The sequence below is a fragment of the Trichomonas vaginalis genome, chromosome IV (assembly GCF_026262505.1).
Source record: "Trichomonas vaginalis G3 chromosome IV, whole genome shotgun sequence".
In the NCBI taxonomy this organism is placed as follows: Eukaryota; Parabasalia; order Trichomonadida; family Trichomonadidae; genus Trichomonas; species Trichomonas vaginalis.
In genome coordinates, this window is record NC_067206.1 from 30988854 (window position 1) to 31010557 (window position 21704).

The following is a 21704-nucleotide window of genomic DNA, read 5'->3' on the forward strand; positions in this document are numbered from 1 at the left end:
TCGGATGCAAGAGTTCTTCCAGTTGTCGGGAAAATATTTTTCTGTCGGATGGAAAAACTTTTTCTGAAGGTCGACCAAAAAGTTCTCAATTTTCTAAAATTTGAATGGTTTACGGACGAACAACAAGAAAAATTTTTCCAGTTGGAAGGAAGAGTTCTTCCAGTTGTCGGGAAAAACTTTTTCTGTCGGATGCAAGAGTTCTTCCTGTCGGATGCAAGAGTTCTTCCAGTTGTCGGGAAAATATTTTTCTGTCGGATGGAAGAGTTCTTCCTGTCGGAAGGATTTGACGAGGCAATTTAACTTATAGAGCTACCTGAGCCATCTGAAGTCAAGCGTAAAAATAAATGGTTCATTTACTCTGCTTGTTTGAAGTTGTCAAAATACTCTGTTATTTTTTCTTTCAGTAGCGGCAAATCTTCTTTGAAGGTAAGTATTGTACAACCTTTCATATCATAGTGTGTTTGAGGTAACGTATCTTGAACTATTTGTTTCACATCTTCATTCGGGGTCATTGAAATCGGTAAGTTTTTCGCGATAGAACCAATTTCTGTCAGATTTGTAAATCTTAGCAAAGGTCGTAAAAGCTTTTGTTGTTTCTTCTGACTAAATGCAACATAACCATATCTCTGTCTTCTTCATTTTCCATCTCTTCAGTATAAATCATATACTTATAGTTCTTTTCCTTTCCTTTTGGTACCGAACGTGGTATTCTTTTCTGTATGGTTTTGTCTTTTGCTTCAAGCTTGTTCTCTAGCTCTTCACGTTCTTGTCTATGAATTTCGTCAAGAAGTCTGTAAATATTCCAAGCATAACGAGGCGAAGCCCACATTGCAACAGCATTTACAAGAAGTCTATGTACATAATATCCTCTCAAACCATTTGGCAATTTTTCACGATTTTCGTACGGAATCTCTACCCTCGGTTTTCCGAGGGTAGCAAACATATGAGGAAATTCTTCTAAAAGTTCTTTTGTCTGTTGGTTTTCAAACCAATGGTATGCTTGCTTTGTAGAACGAAGAGTATTCAAAATACTTTGCATTTGGTACATATCGTCTTTGACCGAACGAATGAGACGAAGTTGTTTGTTAAACTGAACCCACTCATATTCTTCATTTATAGCTTCATGGACTATAACTGTTGTTGTGTTCTCTGATGTTGACATATCTGTCTTTATATTCCGGATAAAAAAATAAAAAAAAATAAAATTAGCGTTATTTTCTATCTTGTATAAAAGACCAAAAATAAACGCTTTACATGTATTTTTCAGCAACTTCGTCAATAATTTTATAAGCTTTATCTATCTCATCTACTTCAAACGTTTCTTTACCTTTCGTGGGAGCACCATACATTTTCTCAAACTTTTCAAGTAGTTCTGTTTCAGCAGCTCTCATATCGTTAACAAACACAACCTTGAACTCTATTGACTGTACTGTCATATCTTTGAGTTATATTATATGTTCTTCCTATCTTATATCTCTTTGTATTGAAGTCCTTCGGTTTCTGAACGATGTAAAGTAAGCCTTCACTGCAACGTTCCGTATCGAATGAACCATATGTTATGAAGTTATATCCAACAACTGGGTCTAACCATAACAAAACTATTGGTATAAAGACTTTTGTCTATAAGATATGCTGTAGTTCCATAGAATCTTACCGATATCATAAGCTCAGGATTTCTTGTCAAAATTTTCTGACTAGAAGCAGTTCTAACCCAGTCGTGGGATGTTTTCTTTCCAAATGGAGAATATAATGTCTGACAAAGAATATTTATTGTATTTTTTTGAGTATCTTACGTTTAAATCACCTATTCTAACCAATTTAGTGTTATTGTCTATCTTTTTAACTGTTTTCAAACTCAGTGTTTGTCATTTCCTGTTCTTACATACAAAATAAAAAAATATTTTAAAAAAACTAGCTTTATTTTTTCTATCTTAAGGAAATTCATGATTTTCATAGAGTTTTAGGCGACCAGGATTTCTTACCTACTCGCTGTTCTTCATGATTTTCATAGAGTTTTGGCGAGTAAGATTTTCTATCTTGTATAAAAGATATGATTTCAGGGATTTTTTTTGACGAAGTGCAAAAGTTCTCTTCGTAAAAAAATAACAGTTATATAATGAAATTTGGTCATTTTTTCAATAAAAATAATGTTTATGTTAGAATGTTAGATCTAACATGTTTCTAACATGTTTTCTAACATGGTCTAAAACATACAAAACTCATGAAATTTCATACGGAATTCAATAAAAATAATGTTTATGTTAGAATGTTAGATCTAACATGTTTTCTAACATGTTTTCTAACATAACTATTTACAAGCGTTTTACATGGTATATGTTGCGATGGTTCATGACTCTAAACAATTTCGTGGCTTCAATTTCTTCTGTCAGTACATCGAATGTTTTAACGATACCGAAAGTTTCTTTATACTTCTTCTTGACGTCAGATAGAAGGAAATCGTCAGCTGTTGGATAGTTTTTGTTTAGAAATGTCAACATGTTCATTTTATCTTCTGCTGGTTTTTCTGCTTCTTTCTTTAAATCTGCATAGTCGTTTCGCATACGTTCTATCTCTTTGACGGAGTAGTTATATTTCTCATTGCTGCTTTACATTTTGAACATTGCGGATTCATTTTTGCGTTATATTCTGAAACCTTACCTTGCTAAAACAACTAAGGCGTCAATGGTTTTCTTCATCTCGAACATAGCGGGTCTTATTTGTTCGTTCCATACCTTACCCCTACTATCTTTATCTCTTATTTCCCAAACACATTTTGCAACTAATGAAACAAAGTTGTCGTAGGTCTTAAATTCTTCGGAATTTGTAAAGGTCAGAGATGTTCTTAATATACCATGTCGCAGTCTTTGTCCATGACTTTGTGGTTGCAATGAAATCCAAGAAACTCATAGTTAACCTTTTCGTATGAACTTCTTTATTTCTACTGAGTCAGTCAGTCCGACTTCTATTTCATCGAATTCTGGAATAGTGAGTTTTTGTTGTTGGATTTCAGGAAGTTTAGGTAAATGGTCAATAATATCCTGCATTTCATAAAGATAACTGTTCAGTTTGTTTCATCTTTCGCACTACAGTCTAAATTACTTGTTAAAAGTTCTTGCTTTATCTTCTGGATTTTTGTTTCGAAAGTATATGAAGAAGGAATGAAGCTTTTCATCTCTACTAACATTGAAGTTGGGTTCATGACTAACGAGTTTGGTGCTGTTGTTGCTAACATGTTCTTACAATAAAAATAAAAAATATTTTTTTAAAAAAACCAACTTTATTTTTTATGTTTTTTGTGAAAGTGTCAAAATTCATGAATTTCGAGAGTTTTCTACGATGTTAGAAAACGTGTTAGAAAACATGTTAGATCTAACATTCTAACATAAACATTATTTTTGGGTCTTTTACGCTCATTCCGATGAAGAAGTCTTGACAAAACATTTATGAAGAAGTCTTGACAAAACATTTACGAAGAAGTCATGAAAATTCAAGAGTTTTAGACCATGTTAGAAAACGTGTTAGAAAACATGTTAGATCTAACATTCTAACATAAACATTATTTTTGTCGAAAAAAAAATGGTTCATTTACTCACAATATTTTTGTACAAAACGACCCCAAACTTTTAACTTCTTTTCTGCAGCTTCTAATGTTATCTTAGCGAGTTCATATTCTCTAAATTCTCTCTTTAAATCTTCTTGTTCCCATTGGTCTAGTTCGTATGGAGAATCTCTATAACCAGAAACATATCTCACGTTCATGTTCTATTGTTTTTCATGCATTTTTCTAACTTCTTCTTCAAACAAAGGTTTTGCATTCTCTACTGTATCTTCAAGTTCTTCTTCATCTAATTTCTCATGAACTTTCTTGTCTATGGAGTCCATAATTTTTCCAACTGCTATACAATATTTTGGAGAAGCCCACATTGCAATATAGTTTACAAGTCTTGGGTCTACATACGTTCCTCTAACCTGTTTGATTTCATCAGGAATTCCTGCATGAACCTTGTATAAAAAGCAACCGTCGGAATTCCGGCGGTTGGTATATTCTTCACAAAATGCCGTATAATACTCTTCCCAGGACTTATTTTCCAACAACTTTCTAAAGTCTTTCCTAAACTGCTGACACATATTTGTTACATTTATATAACCATCCTTGTCTCTACGTAAGACTTCAATACCGTTGTAAGTGCCTTTTGTGAATGTTTCGCCATTAGATTTGTTCGTGAACGTTTTTGCTTCGACTGTCATTTCAGTTCTTACAATAAAAATAAAAAATATTTTTTGGTGGCTTAACCGTCGGACATTCGTTTATGGCTTAACCGTCGGACATTCGTTTGTGGCTTAACCTCAAAACAAGCATTTTGTGAAGAATATACCAACCGCCGGAATTCCGCGGGTTGCTTTTTTTATACAAAATTCAAGAGTTTTGCGTGTTTTCTACGATGTTGTCAAAATGTCGTGTTGTCAGTAATTTTAAGAGAAGTTCATTTGACCGAGGCACATAGGCACATAGGCACACCTAAAAAAACATCTAACCTAAAATATATTTTTCAATACTTTTTCAGCACTTTTCCGTAGTTGTATATGAAAGACAATTCGGGATGAAATTTCTTCATCTGATATATTCCTACCGGCGTTTGTAAACATATAGTCTAACGGTTTTGTATCTGCTACTTTTGTTCTTTGTTTTTCAACCTGAAGCATTTAATATATGTAAAAATATATTGTTTTAAAAACGTTTTTACTTCATGCAATTTTTTATTTCATGCAATGTTTTATTTCTGTGCCGTCTTCAAGTATGCCCCAATACTTACGCTTGGAGAGAACATGAACTTCGGAAAATACCTTGTCTAGCTTAAAACAGCCCATTTTCTCACCAACTAAACCCATTTCAATGAGTTTGTTATACCCTTCTTCGTTTGTCATGAGTGCGTCAATGTTCTCATAGTAAACCTTCACTTTGGATTTGACTTCCGAGAAGAATTTGTTGTAGTTGTCAAGGACTGCCTTTGCGAACTGAGGGTAAGACCAATGTTCGACAATAGGTTTTAATGTGGTTACTAAGCCACTTTCACCTTCGGTAAATTCGTATTTCAAAACAAAAGGGGAGAACCTTTCAACAAAGTTGTCGACCTTCTCATAATGTTTACTCTTCATCTCTTGAGGTTTTTTAATGGAATACCCCCATGTCGAATTCATAAGCAATTTTAATGTCATTGCAAGTTTGGGGTTTGAAGCTTTCCTAATATCATACAGTTGTTGTATGACTTTTCCAACTGTATAGTTCCTTCCTGGGAACTCACCATCTTCGTTTGGAATTCCAGTCGGGATATATTGGACGAACCTCATGTATGCGGCGTTAAGGTCGACATAGTATATTTTTTCATATGAGTCGAACTTGTCGCAACCAATCGGTCCAGTTCGTGGAAATTCAAGTGAGTCTCTTATCTTCTGAGAAACTTCTCCTGTTATCTCATAAACATCGTCGAAGCAACCTGTTTCATATAAAACCTTCTGACCCAACTCAGAAGCTCTCCAATACAATTTGACGTCAATTGGATGTCTCAATGGAAGTTTGTTTATAGCATCTTGAAGTTCTTGCAACCTCATTGGAAGTTCTTCTGGTTCAGGTTGGTATCCGAACAATCCAACTCCTTTTGGAGCTGTGTACTTCTTTTGTGCTATAACTTTGTCTGGAACAACTTTTGGTCTTACTAACATGAAAAGTTTGTTTCGTCTTTTGGTACAAAAGTTTCTGTCAGCTTGTCATCTGGAATTGGTTCCAACAAGCCTTTCTCGAAAAGAATGTTAACAGCTCTGACAATGTTGCACTTACCTTTTCCGAACAATGGGTTTGTAAGACTTTCGTTCAACATGAAGTGGTTGTGGACAAGTACAATCTTCAACCATGGTAAGTCTTTGTCAACAACATAGTCGTCATGTGAAGAACCTTTCTCAGTCGGAATGTTGACTCGGATATTCACATTTGCCAACGGTGCAATTTTTGCCAATTGACCTCTGAGAATGTACCTTGTCTTCACACATGACTCAAGGTACTTCATCTTCTCTTCTGTAACAAGACCAGAGTTCCTGAGACATGTAAGAATGCAAGGTTCATTGACAATTGTTTCAATTGAATTGTAAATTCCATACCTTGTCAAGTCAATGTCAGACTTATTTATGAACGGGAAGTATCCAGCATGTTGTCTGACTGCTTGAGGGTTAGGTTGGTACCATTCGAACTTCACGCTTGCAATTCCTTCAATTGCATTCAAAATATCTGAGTCGGAGTCAACCATTTGTTCTCTCTTTGTAGTCTTGAAAGCGTCAAGAAGTTGTGCGGCTGTTGTGACATTGCCATGTGCATAGTAAATATGACCATCTAAATCTGTTACGGTTAGTCTGAGATTGTATCCTTTCTTATTTCCGTCTTGAATGGCAGCAAGTACACCCATGAAGCCTTCTTTGTTCTTTCCTTCGTCAAAGTTTACTGTAAAGGTTCGACCAGATGTAATTTGACTTCTAACTTCACGATACTTCTCATATGCATATCTTGTTCTTTCCATGGGAGCATGACCATCCTCTGCACTACCTTTTTTCCTTCTCAAAGGATGCAATTGTTCGTCATGTTTCCAGTAGAATCTGGCAAAGCCGTCGTGTCCTTCAACTTGAGGTTCACTAACATTGAAAGGCAAGTTCATAAGACGTTCTTCTTCTAACCTCTCTAATCTGTTTGGATAGTTTGCGCGTGCTGTTTCAAGGTCCATTTCGTAGGTCAGACCAGCCAGTTTGTCATAGACTTTTATGGGTCTTCCCTTCCTATATTTAAAATTCTTCGAAACTCTCCAACCATATCTTTGCAACTCTGCTTTTATTCTAGCAGACCTTCTATCTATTCTATACGGGGGCATTTTTATAAAAATAAAAAAATATTTTTTTCTTTACTTTACGTAACCACCTGCTACCAAAAGCCTTTGACGCCAACCCATACCAGCTAATGAAGGTTGACTTTTAGTATTGAAACTAACCTTTGGTTTTGGTTTATCTTCAGTTTTTGGCTTCCCTTCTTCTATTGGTTTTTCGTCACTTTTCGGTTCCTCTGACTTTACTTCACCTGCAGGAACAGTTGTGTCGTCAACATCTTCATAAATATCATATGCCATTTGTTTTTGTTTTCCTTTCAACTTTTTGTGTTTGTTGTAAAGTTTAGAATATTTCGACTCTAAGTCAATGAGATGTTCTATAATGAACTGTTGGTCGGTGAAGAATACCTTCCCATCTGTTGTCTCATAAACTCCTTCAGACTTCAATATTTTATTTGTGAGAGTCTGTTTCTTTTTTGAGATACTAGCCGTTCCATTTCTATGAAAAGTGACTTTATAGTTAGGGTTTGCATTTCCAGACCTGGCACTTTCTATTATTGAATTTTTCTCTTCATCTGTAAGTTCTTTGACAGGTTTTGACAATGGTTCTGAACTTTTTGTTTGTGGTGTCAAATCTACCGTTTCAACTTCTTCGGTCATTTCATCTCAGTAAAAAATTTTAGTTTGGTTTGTTTTCAACTGGTTGTTGAGGTTTTTTATGTCGGTCTAAAACTTCTTGAGGTATAGGGAGGACTTGACAAACACGTGGTTTAGCTGCTGGAAGCCGACAAATCCATCTTGAACCCATTTGTCTCAATGCTGTATTGTTCATTTCATCTCAGTAAAAAAATTTACATTCCCCACGTTTGAGGCGGTTGCGGTTGGTTGTTGTTTACCCACTGTTGTGCATGGTTATATCCTCTGTTAAAGAATCTTTCACCTTGGTCCATATAGTGCCCTGCTTGGTTATAGTAGTCATTTGCTTTGTTATAGTAGTTTCCTGCTTGTCTTCCTACATTGTCCATCCATCCTTGAACTTTTCCTCTTGTTTCAGGATTTGGAATAAGATTTGCTGCATCTCGTGCTACATCCCAACCTTTCTGTACAGTTTGTATAATAGGTTGTGCTTTCTCTTTAAGTATACCTAATGTACTCAAAATCTTCCTTCCAATTCCAAATGCACCTCTGGCTATTGTTCCCACTGCGGGCAAAAATCTGGATGCAACTCCTGCTAATGCGCCAAATAAACCCATTTCTTATGGGGTAAAAATGACGAATCCAAACAAGGACCCTATGTTTCTAAAGCGACAAAGAAAGCACTCATGATAAAAATCTTTAGTTCAACACCAAATGCTTGGTTTATGGATATCTTGGAAAACATTCCGAGGTATAGAGAAGATGGACCACCATACTGGCTAATATTTGTCGGTCAAAACACAAGATACTGTGAAGCTATACCATTACAGTCCAAAAATATTTTAGATGTGAAAACTGCTTTGACAATATTCGTTGACAAATACCATCCAACAAAACTGACATCTGACTGTGAACGTTCTTTCAAATCAGACGATATTAAAAACTATCTGCGTTCAAAAAATGTAAACCAATATTTCATTGTCGACCAAAACCATTCTGCTCTTGGTGTCATTGACAGTTGTATAAAAATCTTAAGAGACTTAAATCAACCACAAGGTGGTGAGGTAGATGAAATGTCATATGACGACAAGTATAGACATTTCTCCATGGCAAAGATGAGACAAGTTTTAAATATTTACAATAGCCGTAAACAAAAAGGTTTGGGAAACCACTCCCCCGAAGAAATGAAAAACAACCCCGACTTAGAGAAAGACTTTATATTTAACAATTTAGTCAAAAGAGACAAACAAGAAAGAATGCCAGGCTTCAAACTTAAGAAAGGTGACAAAGTAAAAATAGAAATACCTAAACGCGACCCATATGAAAATACTATTGACTATGACAACAATGGGAACCCGACAGGTACTCGCATTCGTGTTCGTAAAAATAGAAGAAAGTATACAAGAGAATATTATGAAGTTTTAGGCAAACATGGCAAAATGTACAGACTGCAAGCAGAAGATAAAACTACTATTGTCAGACCTCGTTTCAAACTTGTTAAGGTTCAAGGTGGTATACTTTCAAAGACAGTTCCTAACAAATATAAGACAACTCCTGACGAATATGCTAAAGAAGTTGAAAATGACGACTAAGCAATTCTATACCATGCGTAAACTGTCATGTAAGGTGGCATGTAGTCTTTACTTTGTCCCGTTGTTTGCGTATATCCTGAAACGAAATGTGTATGGTTTCCTTCTCCCTGAGTGTCACTCCAGTAACAATTTATAGCAAACTTAACGTCGTCTTTAACATCATATCCTTTACCTTTTGTCATTCCTGACCAATCCCAATATCTATGCTTATGCCAACCTGCTTGAGATGTACTTAAATCTATGTAGTGACTGTGTGCAGGTAAATTTTCACCTGAAATCGTTTTACTTCCACCTGTTTCCTTTGAAGAGTTTGCACAATACAAAAACCTGTCGACTATTTGTTCCCATGCACCAACACCAAACATTACTTGAGGACCTCTTGCTTCCATTGACGTGTAAATAGAACCTACTGGGTTCATTAAATCAAACATATGAGATATTATAGGATTGTCCCTTTTGAACTTAAAATATAGTGCAACCATTTCAGGTTTCTTCTGGTTTGTGTCAGAATATTTTTTATAATATAATCTTATGTTTTCAGGGTGGGTAAAGTCTTGACTATAATATTTATTTCTGTCATCTTCATAATAGTATACTATTCTCGTTTTTTCTATTGCATTATATCTTTTATATCTATAATATTCTAAATATAATGTTTGCTTTTTTGGGTCTACACGTGCGTCAACACCATAGTCATAATAATATGGTATTGGAGCTGGGTCAGGCAATGTCATATCTGCCATTTCATAAACTCTTAAATATTTCGTTTGTTCGTCTCCATATAAGTTTAAGTAGCAGTTGTTGTCTAATGGAACTTTAACTTGTGTACCATCATTCTTTATATAGCTTACATACATTTCATTGTTATTTTTCGGAATGAGTTTATACCGTATACCATTTCTTAAGGAATGTACAAACTGCCATCTAAAATATTTATTTTCTTCATCGACAGAAAAGTCGCCAACAATAGTTTCAATATTTTTTGTTGTTCCAACTAAACTTTGGTATATTTCATTGACATATGTTTTATCTGCTTTTGTCTCTAATGTTTCTTGTAAGTTTGTTATATTTGCAATGGTATGTGTATGTCCAACGTCACTTTTCCTGTTTAAGGTTTCTTGTAAGTTTGTAATATTTGCAATGGTATGTGTATGTCCAACGTCACTTTTACTGTTTAAGGTTTCTTGTAAGTTTGTAATATTTGCAATGGTATGTGTATGTCCAACGGCACTTTTACTGTTTAAGGTTTCTTGTAAGTCTGTTATTTCAGATATAGAATGTGTATGAGTCTTTTTAGAATATTCGTTTTCAGCTCTTGTCACTTCACTTGACATTTTATTGTCAACATATGTTTTGTCTGCTAGTTCAGGATGAGTATGTTCTTTCGTTGCATATGTTGCATCTGCTCTGTCATGTTCTTCTTGAACTTTTTCAATGACATACTCTTTGTCAGCTTTGTTGCCAACATCTGCTTTCAAAAGAAGTTCATCTATAGGTTTCTCGTTTAAAGTTCCTTTTGTTGGATTTACACAGACAGTATGGTTCTTACTGTCTTGAAACAGAAACTCGTCTGTCATTGGGTTTATCGTCAGTTTTAAGTTTCCTTCTTTCAATGACTCAGATATCTTAGAATAGTTTGAAAAGTTTGTTGTGTTCTTATTTAGAGCTTGCAAAATGAGTTGTCGGTTGTGTTGTATTTCTCTCATAGACGCTGTTTCTTTCGACATTTTTATTCTAGATAAAATATGCTTTCAATAGAAAAAGAAAATTCAAGAGTTGCTACAACTAAACCATTAGATGAACTTTTTACGAATGTCGGTCAAAAGTTTGAGACAGAGACCGTAAAGCATGAAGGCTATCGTTTTGACTACCCACTAAGATGGTTAAGAGACCCATCCGTCACAAAAGCTGTTGGCTTTCGTAGAATGAAGTTCATTTCAGAAGCCATACATGGTTTCCCATTTACGGTCGCTTTTGAAATTCGATACTATAACAAAGAGAAACGTACGTATGAGAAATTTGAACAGGGAAAACTTTTACAAGTTAGTTTGCTTGTAAACTTAGAAACAACTCTTCAAGCTTTTCAAGAAAAAATAAACGATATCTATATCGAATATGCAAAACAGTACAACATTGACGAAGGAGAGTACCATCTCGATATTATATATGACAGGAAAAATGCAACTGTTAAAATCAATAGAATAGAAGACCTTGGAGAAGACGTTTATATTTCTACAAAATATAACAACTTGGCATGGTATAGATTTTTGAGGATGTTAAATCAGCCTGCAGAATATCCAGTACACCCGAACTTTTATGAAGTCGAAAACCCTAATGGAACATATGAAAATGTTTTCGACTCAGATGCTATTATAGTTCATGCTTCATTTTCTGGTGCACAAAACTCTTTTTTATGCTTGGCAAATGACTTTTACGAAAAACCTACAAAGTTATACGAACCACCAAGTGGAAGTATTTCAGACTTTCAAGTATGGTTTACTACAGATGGAAGAAAGAGAATAATTCCATTATACCATGCGTTTTACTTAGAACTTAGTTTCATATACAACTACTATCGAACGGTAAAAATATAATTTTTTAATACGGTTGAGGTGTTGGATTTGGTTGCCAACTAGACTGTGGTGCAGGTTCAGGCTGTTGTATAACAGGAGCTTGTTCTTCTGGTTCAGGGTCTTTAGGTATAATACCAACGAACTGACCTACTCTTTTACCAATATTTTTGACTCCGTTCCAAATTCCTCTTCCTACGGTTTTTATTCCATTCCATATACCTCTTCCAACATTTCGAAAGAAGTTTCCTATCTTACTGAAGAAACCCATTTTACTATATGTAAAAATCTAATGTCCACCTAGTCTCTTACGTTTCCTGTTGAGTTCCATAGCATTCTTTAACTGGAGCTCATACATTCTGTTTCTCCTCTGGTAGAAAACATATTCTGGGTCAACTCCTGTGTTCGCGTCATCTGCATAAAGTTGTTTATATCCCACTTCAGGGTTTGTATAAAACTCTTTCCATCTCATATTTGCATACCATGGTGGCAAACCTAACGCAGCGTCATTTGACATGGCAGTTTGCATTTGTACATCTGTTGGCACTTGACCATAGTTTGCCATTGCAGTTTGTATTCTAACTTCATTTGGAATATTCTCTGGGTTTGGTTGTCCAGGTTGCTGTGCATTCGCTAAGTTCTGTGCGTCCATTTAATATTAGATAAAAATATCTCTTACGAGTACATATACTGGACATTTGCAGGCATTGGTTCATCTTCATATTCTCTATATCTTTCTGCCACGTCAAATAATAAATGACACAATGGAAAAAACCTAAAACAAGTAGTCCTATTTCAAACCACATTTACTTACTAATAAAATTTCTTTGTTATGACACTTTCTCCAGTTTATAGGACCTCTCTCATATTCTATCTTGTCATATATAAACTCATAGTCATGTATGTCCTCTAACCATCTCATAACGGTTTCCAAACCACTTTTATCGGATGTAAAGTAAAAGCATGGATGGTTATGTAAAACGTCTAAAGTTTCTAAAGAGTCTCTCAAAGTCCAGTCTACTTGGTATTGAAAATCGTATGTGTTATAGAACGGCGGGTCCACTATAAAGAAAACATTTTCCTTGTTTTTATATTTTTCATACAACTCTGTCCAATGACATCTCACAAACTCTATACCCTCAGTATATTTTTCTATGTTCTCTTTGAAAACATTTGTATAGTTAAGATATAAAACTTTTGACATAAGTGTTTCAATGTCATGAACTCTTATAGAACCACTATATAATAGTCTAGCAGATATACTATCCCAGTCTATATATTCTGCTTTTTTCAAAACCTCTCTCACAATATTTTTCTTATCTAATGGTATACGTTCCATCTTACCTATAGGTATCTTTTCTTTTAACTCTTTCAATATTTTGTTTGTGTCTGGTATATGTTTGAGACGGTTCATATAGTTGTCGAAGTCATTGCATATAATCTTTGAGTCTGGAAATATTATATGGCACAAATGGGATATATAGAAACTTCCACCGAACAAATCTACAAATGTTAGACCATTCGGTAGTTTCTTAAGTTCTCTCAATAGAATATCTTTACATCTACTCTTATTTCCAAAGAAGGGTAACGGTGGTTTTGTAAAATTCATTTTATATATATAATAAAAATGTTTTTTCCTGAAAAGTGACAGAAAAGTGACAAAACATCTTCGGGGCTAGAGGGCACGAAGTGCCTGGAAGCCCCAATCCTTTTTTTTTTTTTTTTTTTTTTTTTTTTTTTATTAAAATGTGACTTTTAATAGTAAGTGAATAAAATAAATCAGGAATTGGGAAAGAAATAAGGTTAATTAAAAATAATGAAAATTACAAGTTTAAGGTTAATGAAAAGTGACAATGGGCGAGTTTGTCCCCCACTCTTTCGGAGTTTTGTGACGAAGTGCGAATCTTCACTTCGTCAAAAATATATTCTTTTTATTAATGGTAATATAGGAATTGTAGGAATAAAAACTTTTTATAAATTATTCATAAATGTAAGACATGAATTTTTAAAGTTTATTTTTTTATTTTTTATTTCATTATGGTAGTGAATCTTTCATTCATGAAAATAATTATTACTAATTTATTTAATAATGTCGCACATACTAGATTTAAAGAATTCGGAACTTTTACCATAATCTCCTAAATGTTTTCTTATCCCTAACGTGTGCCAGTTATTATATGAAACCGAATAAACTTTATCTTTATCTTTACACCTTTCATCACTTCCAATATATTTATACCTCAGTTTTGATTTAGCATTTTCATATTCATGAGCGTTTAATAATTCGCAGTCTTCCTTTTTAAATAAATGTTTTATGTATTCAGGATTAACAATTCTATAATATTGCTTCCCTTTAAATCTTTGAATATAAACAGGAACACCATCCTCTAAAATTCGATAATCTATTTTATCTGGTTTTACTTGTTGGGTCATTTATGTAAGAATATAATTTACCATACTCAGGCTAATGCGAGTGGGGGACAAACTCGCCCATTGTCACTTTTCATTAACCTTAAACTTGTAATTTTCATTATTTTTAATTAACCTTATTTCTTTCCCAATTCCTGATTTATTTTATTCACTTACTATTAAAAGTCACATTTTAATAAAATATAATAATTTATTTATAGCATTTTTTACTATACTGTAATAAAAAATTAATTATAATAAATTAAATGTTTATTAAATCAAATGTTTTCTTTGCAATAATATTTTTAATGTTGAGTAAACAATGTTGGGATCAAGTGTATCATTTTTCAGACCTTTCTGAACAGCTTCAAGCATACTGATGCATTCGACTTTTTTAAATTGTGTCATTTCTTCGAAATCTCTTGTGACTTTTTTGATAACTTTAACACTTCTCTCTGAATCCAGACCTTTAATTTGCAACTTAATCAGGAATGAAGGAACAACACTGGAATATAACTCGATGACAAGTTCATCGAGTCGAAGATTTCGCCTTTCTGGGAAGTACTGGTGCTTCAAAACCTTGAAATGTGATTCCGAGATGTTGTTTGTTCCATCTCCTTCATTTCTATAGCGAAGCATCCACCTGTCAAGATGATGGCGCCACTGTCGGTCAAAGTATTCACGGGCAGCAGGTTCCTCATTTAAAATTTCTTCTAAATTGTTGTAAACTTCATCAGGATCAATTTCTTCCTCTTCAGAACCAAAGACCAATAACTTCATTAAGTTATAGAAAGTTTCGAAGTTGGAACGATCTTGAAACTTTTCAGCCTTTCTCATGACAGCGCGCAACACATGAACGCCACACCAAATGATCTGGCATAAGGGGATGGCTGTTTCAACAGCATTTGTGATTTGAGGTGCGCAGTCCATTGAAAAATAAGATGGTTCGCGATTGATGGAGCCAAAATATGCTGTGAGACAAACTTGTATATTTTCACTTGTGTCGGGCCAAACGAAAAAATACAAAAACGGAAAAACAATTGATTCCGCGAATTTGCCAGTGACGGCATAAAATGGTATGCGAGAGCGCAAGAGCTTATAAGTGGAATCAATGTGATAAGTTTGTATTTGATGTGAAAAAGCATTTGCTTCGAATGGGGCGTAATAGAAAATCATACGATCTGGCTCGTGAATAAACTCGATGAGATCATCCGGAGAATGACTCTTAACCATGTCGACAAAAATTGCAAGAGATGTAACATCATCCGCTGAGAAACGGGTATTGATTGCATGAAGGCGTTTAGAAAACTTTTTTAAAGCATCTGTAGATTGTTGAAACATTTCCGGAATGATCCCACTATCAAATGGGATATTAAGATCTTTGAAACACCTTAATTGTGCGTAAACACGGTCTTGATTTGATTCAAAATATCTTGTTAAATAAGATCTATAAAAATATGATGTAATTTGTTGTGATTTGTTTGGAAAAGGGGCAGAATGATTGTGGGTGTTAATACATTTTCGTATGTGGTACTTGTCATCGGGAAGTGTATCAACAAGGAAGCGACATGGACAATTCGGCCACTTACAATTAAATTGGATTTGATTTCTTTCTTTCCTAGTTTTATATGAATAACTACAACCTGCTTGTATTTCTTGTTGCACTCCATACTTAAGCAACTCGATATATGTGAGTTCGTGATCTTGGATCTGCATTAAAATGAAATGATTTGAAAGAATAAAGAATTTTGAATATATTGGTCTTATTTTGATAAGCTTGGTCGTGTTTTGAATAGCTTGGCCATCTAATTCAATTATGATCTTTGAAAATTAGGTGAAATAAAACTAAACATAAATGTAAAACTAGGGATATGAAATTTTGGTTGTACACCACTTGTATGTGCCGGATACCATTGTGTCAAATTTTTTCTGAAATTAACTTTAAAAGTACTAAGTAAGATCATGAGATATAGCAATATATGTTTAAACCAACTTATATTTTGGTTGTACACCACTTGTATGTGCCGGATACCATTGTGTCAAATTTTTTCTGAAATTAACTTTAAAAGTACTAAGTAAGATCATGAGATATAGCAATATATGTTTAAACCAACTTATATTTTGGTTGTACACCACTTGTATGTGCCGGATACCATTGTGTCAAATTTTTTCTGAAATTAACTTTAAAAGTACTAAGTAAGATTATTTATTTTTGCATAATATAATGCCAATATGGTTTCTTTTAATTTTATTTCATTTATAAGCAAATCAGATTTACCCAAAAACTCCACTCCATAAGCGTTCATTTGCTAAATTAAAAAGTGACAATGGGCTAGTCTGTCCCTTTCTCGGCTAATGCCGGAATATCGTGCATTTTATAAAAAATTCAAAGAATTGACAATTGGATAGCACAAATTTAATTCTCTAGACAAAGTATTATTGTTTATATATTCAAAGCATTATCCTTAGTTTTGAAATGTTGGCAAAAAATTTTCGTGTTATTTTTTGTGTTTCAGCATAAATTATGTATTGACTTAATGAAAGATAAGCATTTTTGTTGCATGCTAAGTTCGGTCAACGATAGAAATTGAGTGGAAATTAATCGTCGAGGAAGTACGATTATCTAAAGTAAAAAATGTTGTGGGATTTTTAATATTATATATTATTTTATAATAAAATTTTTTTGAGTCATTTTAAGAAGCACATATAATTTTTTGAATTTAAAAATTAAAGTAGTGTCAAACGAATTTATTACTTAATTTAATACTCAGATTTCTTAAAATTAATGAAAAAAAGGTTTTCTGAGAACTTTTGAGAATGGTTTTCAAATTCCATTATTGAAAATATATAGGTATTGTATGAAATTCAAACTCTATATTTATTAAAATTCTAAATTTTTAATAAAATAACTTTTCAGAGGAATATGATTTTGAATGGTTGATTAATAAGTATAAAAATGTCTACGATTTTAAGGAGGGAATTGTTCCTTATGAGGTATACATCATAACTATATACCTCATAAGGAACAATTCCCTCTTGATATCCTGGATATTTTTGAATATATTTTTTTAATTAAAGTTCTCAAAAGTATTATCAAAAGTGATTTTTTAAAAATATCTCCAATTAATTAACTAATTAAAAGTATTATATTTTTAAAATTAAATAGTTTTTCAATTTTTTTGAAGGAATTGAGATACTTCCCACAACAATAAAATTGAGAGGTTTACATTCTGACTGATCTTAGCATGCAACATTTTATTCATTATCATAAAGATATACCAAAACAAATTGATAAAATTTTAAAAAATGTGTATTTTAGTGGGTATTATTCTGGCCAATGCCCATTTTTAAACGATTTAATATTGACCATATCAATAGCCGACTCAATGTAAAAATTTAGATATTATTTTTTTCATTATTCAAACTTTGATAAATTTTAGTATAATGAATGATTTTGTTTCGTGTATGATACAGAAATGAAAAGCTTGATTAATATCATTTTGCATTTTTTCAAGAATGTTAGAGTACATCTACATTAAAAAATCGGATTCGAATTGCGATACTGCATCAAATTGTTGCACATCTGATAAGGATCTCAAAAGAGTAAAGTTAATTTTTTTGTGTTTTTTTAAGTTTTGGGCCTTAGTAAAAACATCATCTTGAGCAATATTTTTGGGACGACGATAGGCCTTATTTGGCCTTACAGTGGACCCTTAAATCAGAGCTTATTTTTTGAATAGTTTACAAGTGTTCAAACAAATTTATATTCTAATTAATTTTGTTTAATTTAGAATAAGGAAATGATTCTAAATATATTTGCTAAAAACATGTCAGATTTTTGAATGTTATGAAAAACTTTAACATCTCAATTTAAAATCTTATAAATTATATGATAAATGGATTAATTCTTGAGTTTAATAGCATTTTAAAAATTACCGAAGATTTGATTTTTGTGAGAATTGAGATAAACGTTAGCTCGAGCTCTCAAATTATTTTTCTGGACAAATTATAAAACTTGTTATTTTTAAATTGTATTTATAAATTTTAATTTTTTAAATTAATATAAATGTTTAGCCATGATATTTGAATGAATGAATTTAATCCGCCAAAATATTTATGTGATTATTTTAATGATCTTATATGGTAGATTAAAATTCTCGATAAAAATAATTGAGATCAACGTTGAGATTTGACAAAAATTAAACTTCTCTCTAAGAAAATTAGTCAACAACTTTTACTCGAAAATTATATAATATCCCATTGGCTGAGAATAATAACTCAAAATAAATGCGATTTCACGTTGCTCTTGCTTGATCGTTAAAAAATGACCATAAAATTGAGATTTCGATCATAATAATTTCATATTATATCTAATAACAATCAAAATACTCTGAATAAATACGAATATAAAACAAAATCAACGTCGAACGATATTTTCTCGTCATTAAGCTCTTTTATCTTGTGAAAATAGATTCAAATATGTATCTTATTCTAATGCTAAACCAAACTCCCTTATCATGTTTCTGTCATAACGCATTCTCAGCTAACTAATTTATCAATCAATGCCACTAAGTTCCCTGCCACATCCACACAAATATTTTTGAAGATTGATCAAATTCTGACCAACATCACAGTATGACCAGAAATTTTGTCTTTTGAGTGCCTTTGGGGCATATAAATATCCTAGCAATTATATTTCAATGACACAAAAAGAAGTATTTCCAAGTGATATGGACTGATTCCCTATCTGTTAAATCAAATCATTCAAAATCACGAATTCTAAGTCAAAAAATATAATTTGAAAGGATAATAATGTAAATTAAAGGCAAGTATAATTGAATAATAAATATTTGACTTAATATAGTTAATTTTTATAAAGCAGATAATAAAGTGTTGTATTAAGTAATGCAATGCTTTGTAATGATTTATTTTGTATGTAAAGGGTTGATATATGAACTTTACTATAAATGAAACTAAGCCAACTAATGTTCTTTGAGAATCAAAGGTATATGATTTCAAAAGTATAGAATTTATCGTATTTTGTAGAAAAAGCTGATAATTTAATAAATAATTCAAAGATAAATAAATACATAAAGATATGAAAATGAAAAAAAGTGATTACAATTGTATTTGTTATTTCTTACTGTACCACATGGTATTGGAGGCAAAATGTCACATTGGCTCATCCTCTTTAGGTTATCGCATCCTCCAAAATTATCACTTGGATAATCATTCAGCACATAGATGGTTTTGGGACAATAATGAGCATTAGGTACATTGGCTCTCATAAATGTTCCTATTGGGAAGATTGCTAATCCACAATAAATCAAAGTTTCAAAATTTGGATTTGCTCCCAAGGATAAATTAGCCGGAACTACTGAAACTGTCCTGGGAAGACGTAGATATTTTAATTTTTCTAGAAAATAAATCGAGCCTTGATAAATATAAAACAGATGGCTTCCCTCTTCAAAGTATATGTGTTGGAGATCAGTGCAATAAGAAATGACATCAAAGAAAATGTATTCAATGTTGATGGGAATATGTATTGAAGTAATAATTTTATTTGATATAAATGCTGCACTACCAATTTGCTTAACAGGCAGATCTTCGATAAAATTTTGGATATAGATAGTAGATGAAGCGATATTTTTCCCAGCATTATTTGCAACATCAGATTGGTTCGTTCCACACATTGCAAAGTCGTCGTATTTCGTATAAACAACTCCTTGGGTATCGTTTACCATGGTTATGATAAATTCATCATAAAAAAAATGTTATTTTTTCGATAATACCGGCGTGAAGTGTGAAACATGAGGCTGATATAAGTATAAGATCTATTAGATAAGGCATGCCTAAATATGGAATGTAGACCAAATTTAGTTGCCTATGTATTTTAAATGCTGTTTTCTTTTGATTTTTCATCAATCACCATAATTCATATCATTAACGAGTGTACTTATGTATGTATTTAATTGTTCGTTATAGCAAGAAGTTTTTCAAAGTGAAATAAATTTATATTGAACACAAAAGCAGTATAAATGGAATTATTTATGAGATAATATTTTTAATAACTAAAATGTTTCGCATATACTTATTTAAATGCTCAAAACTTTCCTTTATTCACTCTAAAAAATGGAAATAAATATTTTTAATTCCAAAAAAATTTGTTTTTAAATTTACGGTTGCTGAAATTGTTGAAATGATAATCATTTTTAGAATTTTGGATTTTTTTTTTGGAATTTATGTCTTATACGTATATAACCTTGGGCCTCATCTGGGTCAGAATAGCAGAAAATATCAATGATTTACCAGTTTCATCAAATTATCTGACGAAAAATTTCACCCGATGGACTTATTTCCTACATGATACGATTAAATAGAGATAGCAGAGTTCATTTATAAATAATTCGCAAGCACCATAATAAATCTGTAAAATTTCATTGATTTTATAGAATTTTATTATACATTTGAAATGTATTAATATTATCGATTTATTAATAAATTCTATACTACGGTTTTCTCACAATTTTTGAATTTACTTTTTAGGTTATTTACGTTAAACTTCAAAATGGCGCGCCAAATGTATATACAAGAACGTCTTTATTAAAATTAGAAAAGGTAACAACCAACTGGATGCACGGCAAGCACTGGGGAGATTATCAAGCCTCCGAAAGCGCCCGGTGTCGTGTTGAATCCCATCATTGGAGTATCAGGAGAATTCAATCGGCTACTATCGCTCCTTGTCAAGTGTGGAGATGGAATCGAGAATGGGTCGAAAGGTATCTCGGCTTTTGCCGGTGATTTTTCCTCTTCCTTCTTAGGTTCTTCGACGTTCTTTCTCTTCTTCGATTTATCAGGTAACAAGACCTCCTTTTTACCAGGGAGTACTGATATTCTCTTGGAGAGGGACGAGTTCCACCTATTCTTGATGGCGTTATCCGTACGTCCGGGGATCAGTTTCGCGATGACTGACCACTTTGGTCCGAGTTTCTGGTAGTTGCGGAAGATTGTTTCATCCTCTTCGGGAGTCCATGCGTGCTTTATGACTGATGGATCGAGATGGTTGAACCATCTTTCTCTGCATTGCTTTGGGCTTCGATTTGGAAGGAAAGAAGTAATTTTCGGCCAATTTTGAGGTCCATTTTCTTTTACAAACTGCCTGATGAGTTCATCTTCCTGCTCCGTGAAAGGACCCTTGACTATAACGGGATCAAGACATTTTTCCCAACGGGCTAAAACTTGTGCAGGGCTTCTATTTTTCATGTGGCTGGCGATGACGCCCCACTGCTTGCCGTATTTCCTCGTCAATTTGATCAGCTCGGCGTCTTCCGAAGCACTCCAGTTCCTACCCATCAGTTGATAAAAATTGACTGTGTTTATCGTCGGTGAAATACTGGCTCACAGTTTCGTATATTTTATCAATTATTGGGACTATTAGCATATCATACATCACTCAAAAGTTAATTGACCACTCCATAATTTATTTTTTACACTGACATAGGTGATTTCATTTTTCACCGGCAACTACACGTTAATTCGCAAACGGAATATGGAAACATTACCCACCAAAATTAACCATGCTTGTCATCGGACATTTACTCCAACTTTTCACAATCAAATTTACATTTCGAAAC

General features: G+C 33.0%; 9 protein-coding genes and 2 pseudogenes across 11 annotated transcripts, besides 6 other annotated features; 1 reads left to right on the forward strand and 10 right to left on the reverse strand.

Annotated features, from left to right (window-relative positions):
• Positions 1-10383: part of a mobile genetic element that runs on past the window's edge.
• Positions 354-1162, reverse strand: TVAGG3_0199410 (annotated as a pseudogene). Its single transcript has one exon. A coding segment is annotated over exon 1 (809 nt).
• Positions 2313-2872, reverse strand: TVAGG3_0199420 (annotated as a pseudogene). Its single transcript has one exon. A coding segment is annotated over exon 1 (560 nt).
• Positions 3790-4248, reverse strand: TVAGG3_0199430 (KilA, N-terminal/APSES-type HTH, DNA-binding family; the record flags this gene model as incomplete). Its single annotated transcript, XM_051226278.1, has 1 exon — positions 3790-4248. A coding segment is annotated over one exon (459 nt), but the record flags the coding sequence as incomplete, so codon positions are not given.
• On the reverse strand, positions 5837-6911 carry TVAGG3_0199440 (uncharacterized protein; the record flags this gene model as incomplete). Its single annotated transcript, XM_051226279.1, has 1 exon — positions 5837-6911. A coding segment is annotated over one exon (1075 nt), but the record flags the coding sequence as incomplete, so codon positions are not given.
• On the reverse strand, positions 6942-7523 carry TVAGG3_0199450 (phage tail repeat-like family; the record flags this gene model as incomplete). Its single annotated transcript, XM_051226280.1, has 1 exon — positions 6942-7523. One exon carries the CDS (start codon positions 7521-7523, stop codon positions 6942-6944), a length of 582 nt encoding a protein of 193 aa, XP_051111266.1.
• On the reverse strand, positions 7715-8116 carry TVAGG3_0199460 (uncharacterized protein; the record flags this gene model as incomplete). The annotated part of the gene is made up of 1 exon (XM_051226281.1): positions 7715-8116. One exon carries the CDS (start codon positions 8114-8116, stop codon positions 7715-7717), a length of 402 nt encoding a protein of 133 aa, XP_051111267.1.
• TVAGG3_0199470 (uncharacterized protein) lies at positions 8801-9091 on the forward strand (the record flags this gene model as incomplete). Its single annotated transcript, XM_051226282.1, has 1 exon — positions 8801-9091. A coding segment is annotated over one exon (291 nt), but the record flags the coding sequence as incomplete, so codon positions are not given.
• Positions 10384-11689: 1306 nt separating the features above from the next.
• Positions 11690-11932, reverse strand: TVAGG3_0199480 (serine threonine-protein phosphatase family; the record flags this gene model as incomplete). Its single annotated transcript, XM_051226283.1, has 1 exon — positions 11690-11932. One exon carries the CDS (start codon positions 11930-11932, stop codon positions 11690-11692), a length of 243 nt encoding a protein of 80 aa, XP_051111269.1.
• Positions 11933-11950: 18 nt separating this feature from the next.
• TVAGG3_0199490 (uncharacterized protein) lies at positions 11951-12313 on the reverse strand (the record flags this gene model as incomplete). Its single annotated transcript, XM_051226284.1, has 1 exon — positions 11951-12313. The coding sequence occupies one exon, from the start codon at positions 12311-12313 to the stop codon at positions 11951-11953; it is 363 nt and encodes a 120-aa protein (XP_051111270.1).
• A 1076-nt stretch (positions 12314-13389) lies between these two features.
• Positions 13390-13537: a mobile genetic element.
• Positions 13501-13537: a terminal%2Cinverted (terminal inverted repeat of MuDR-5_TvMULE4 transposon ID:TVAGG3_0199500).
• A 595-nt stretch (positions 13538-14132) lies between these two features.
• Positions 14133-14169: a terminal%2Cinverted (terminal inverted repeat of MuDR-5_TvMULE4 transposon ID:TVAGG3_0199510).
• Positions 14133-16420: a mobile genetic element.
• On the reverse strand, positions 14832-15786 carry TVAGG3_0199520 (MULE transposase domain-containing protein; the record flags this gene model as incomplete). Its single annotated transcript, XM_001319730.2, has 1 exon — positions 14832-15786. A coding segment is annotated over one exon (955 nt), but the record flags the coding sequence as incomplete, so codon positions are not given.
• Positions 16383-16420: a terminal%2Cinverted (terminal inverted repeat of MuDR-5_TvMULE4 transposon ID:TVAGG3_0199510).
• Positions 16421-20591: 4171 nt separating this feature from the next.
• On the reverse strand, positions 20592-21425 carry TVAGG3_0199530 (RNA polymerase II transcription regulator recruiting protein; the record flags this gene model as incomplete). The annotated part of the gene is made up of 1 exon (XM_001319729.1): positions 20680-21423. The coding sequence occupies one exon, from the start codon at positions 21421-21423 to the stop codon at positions 20680-20682; it is 744 nt and encodes a 247-aa protein (XP_001319764.1).
• Between the last annotated feature and the right edge of the window lie 279 nt (positions 21426-21704).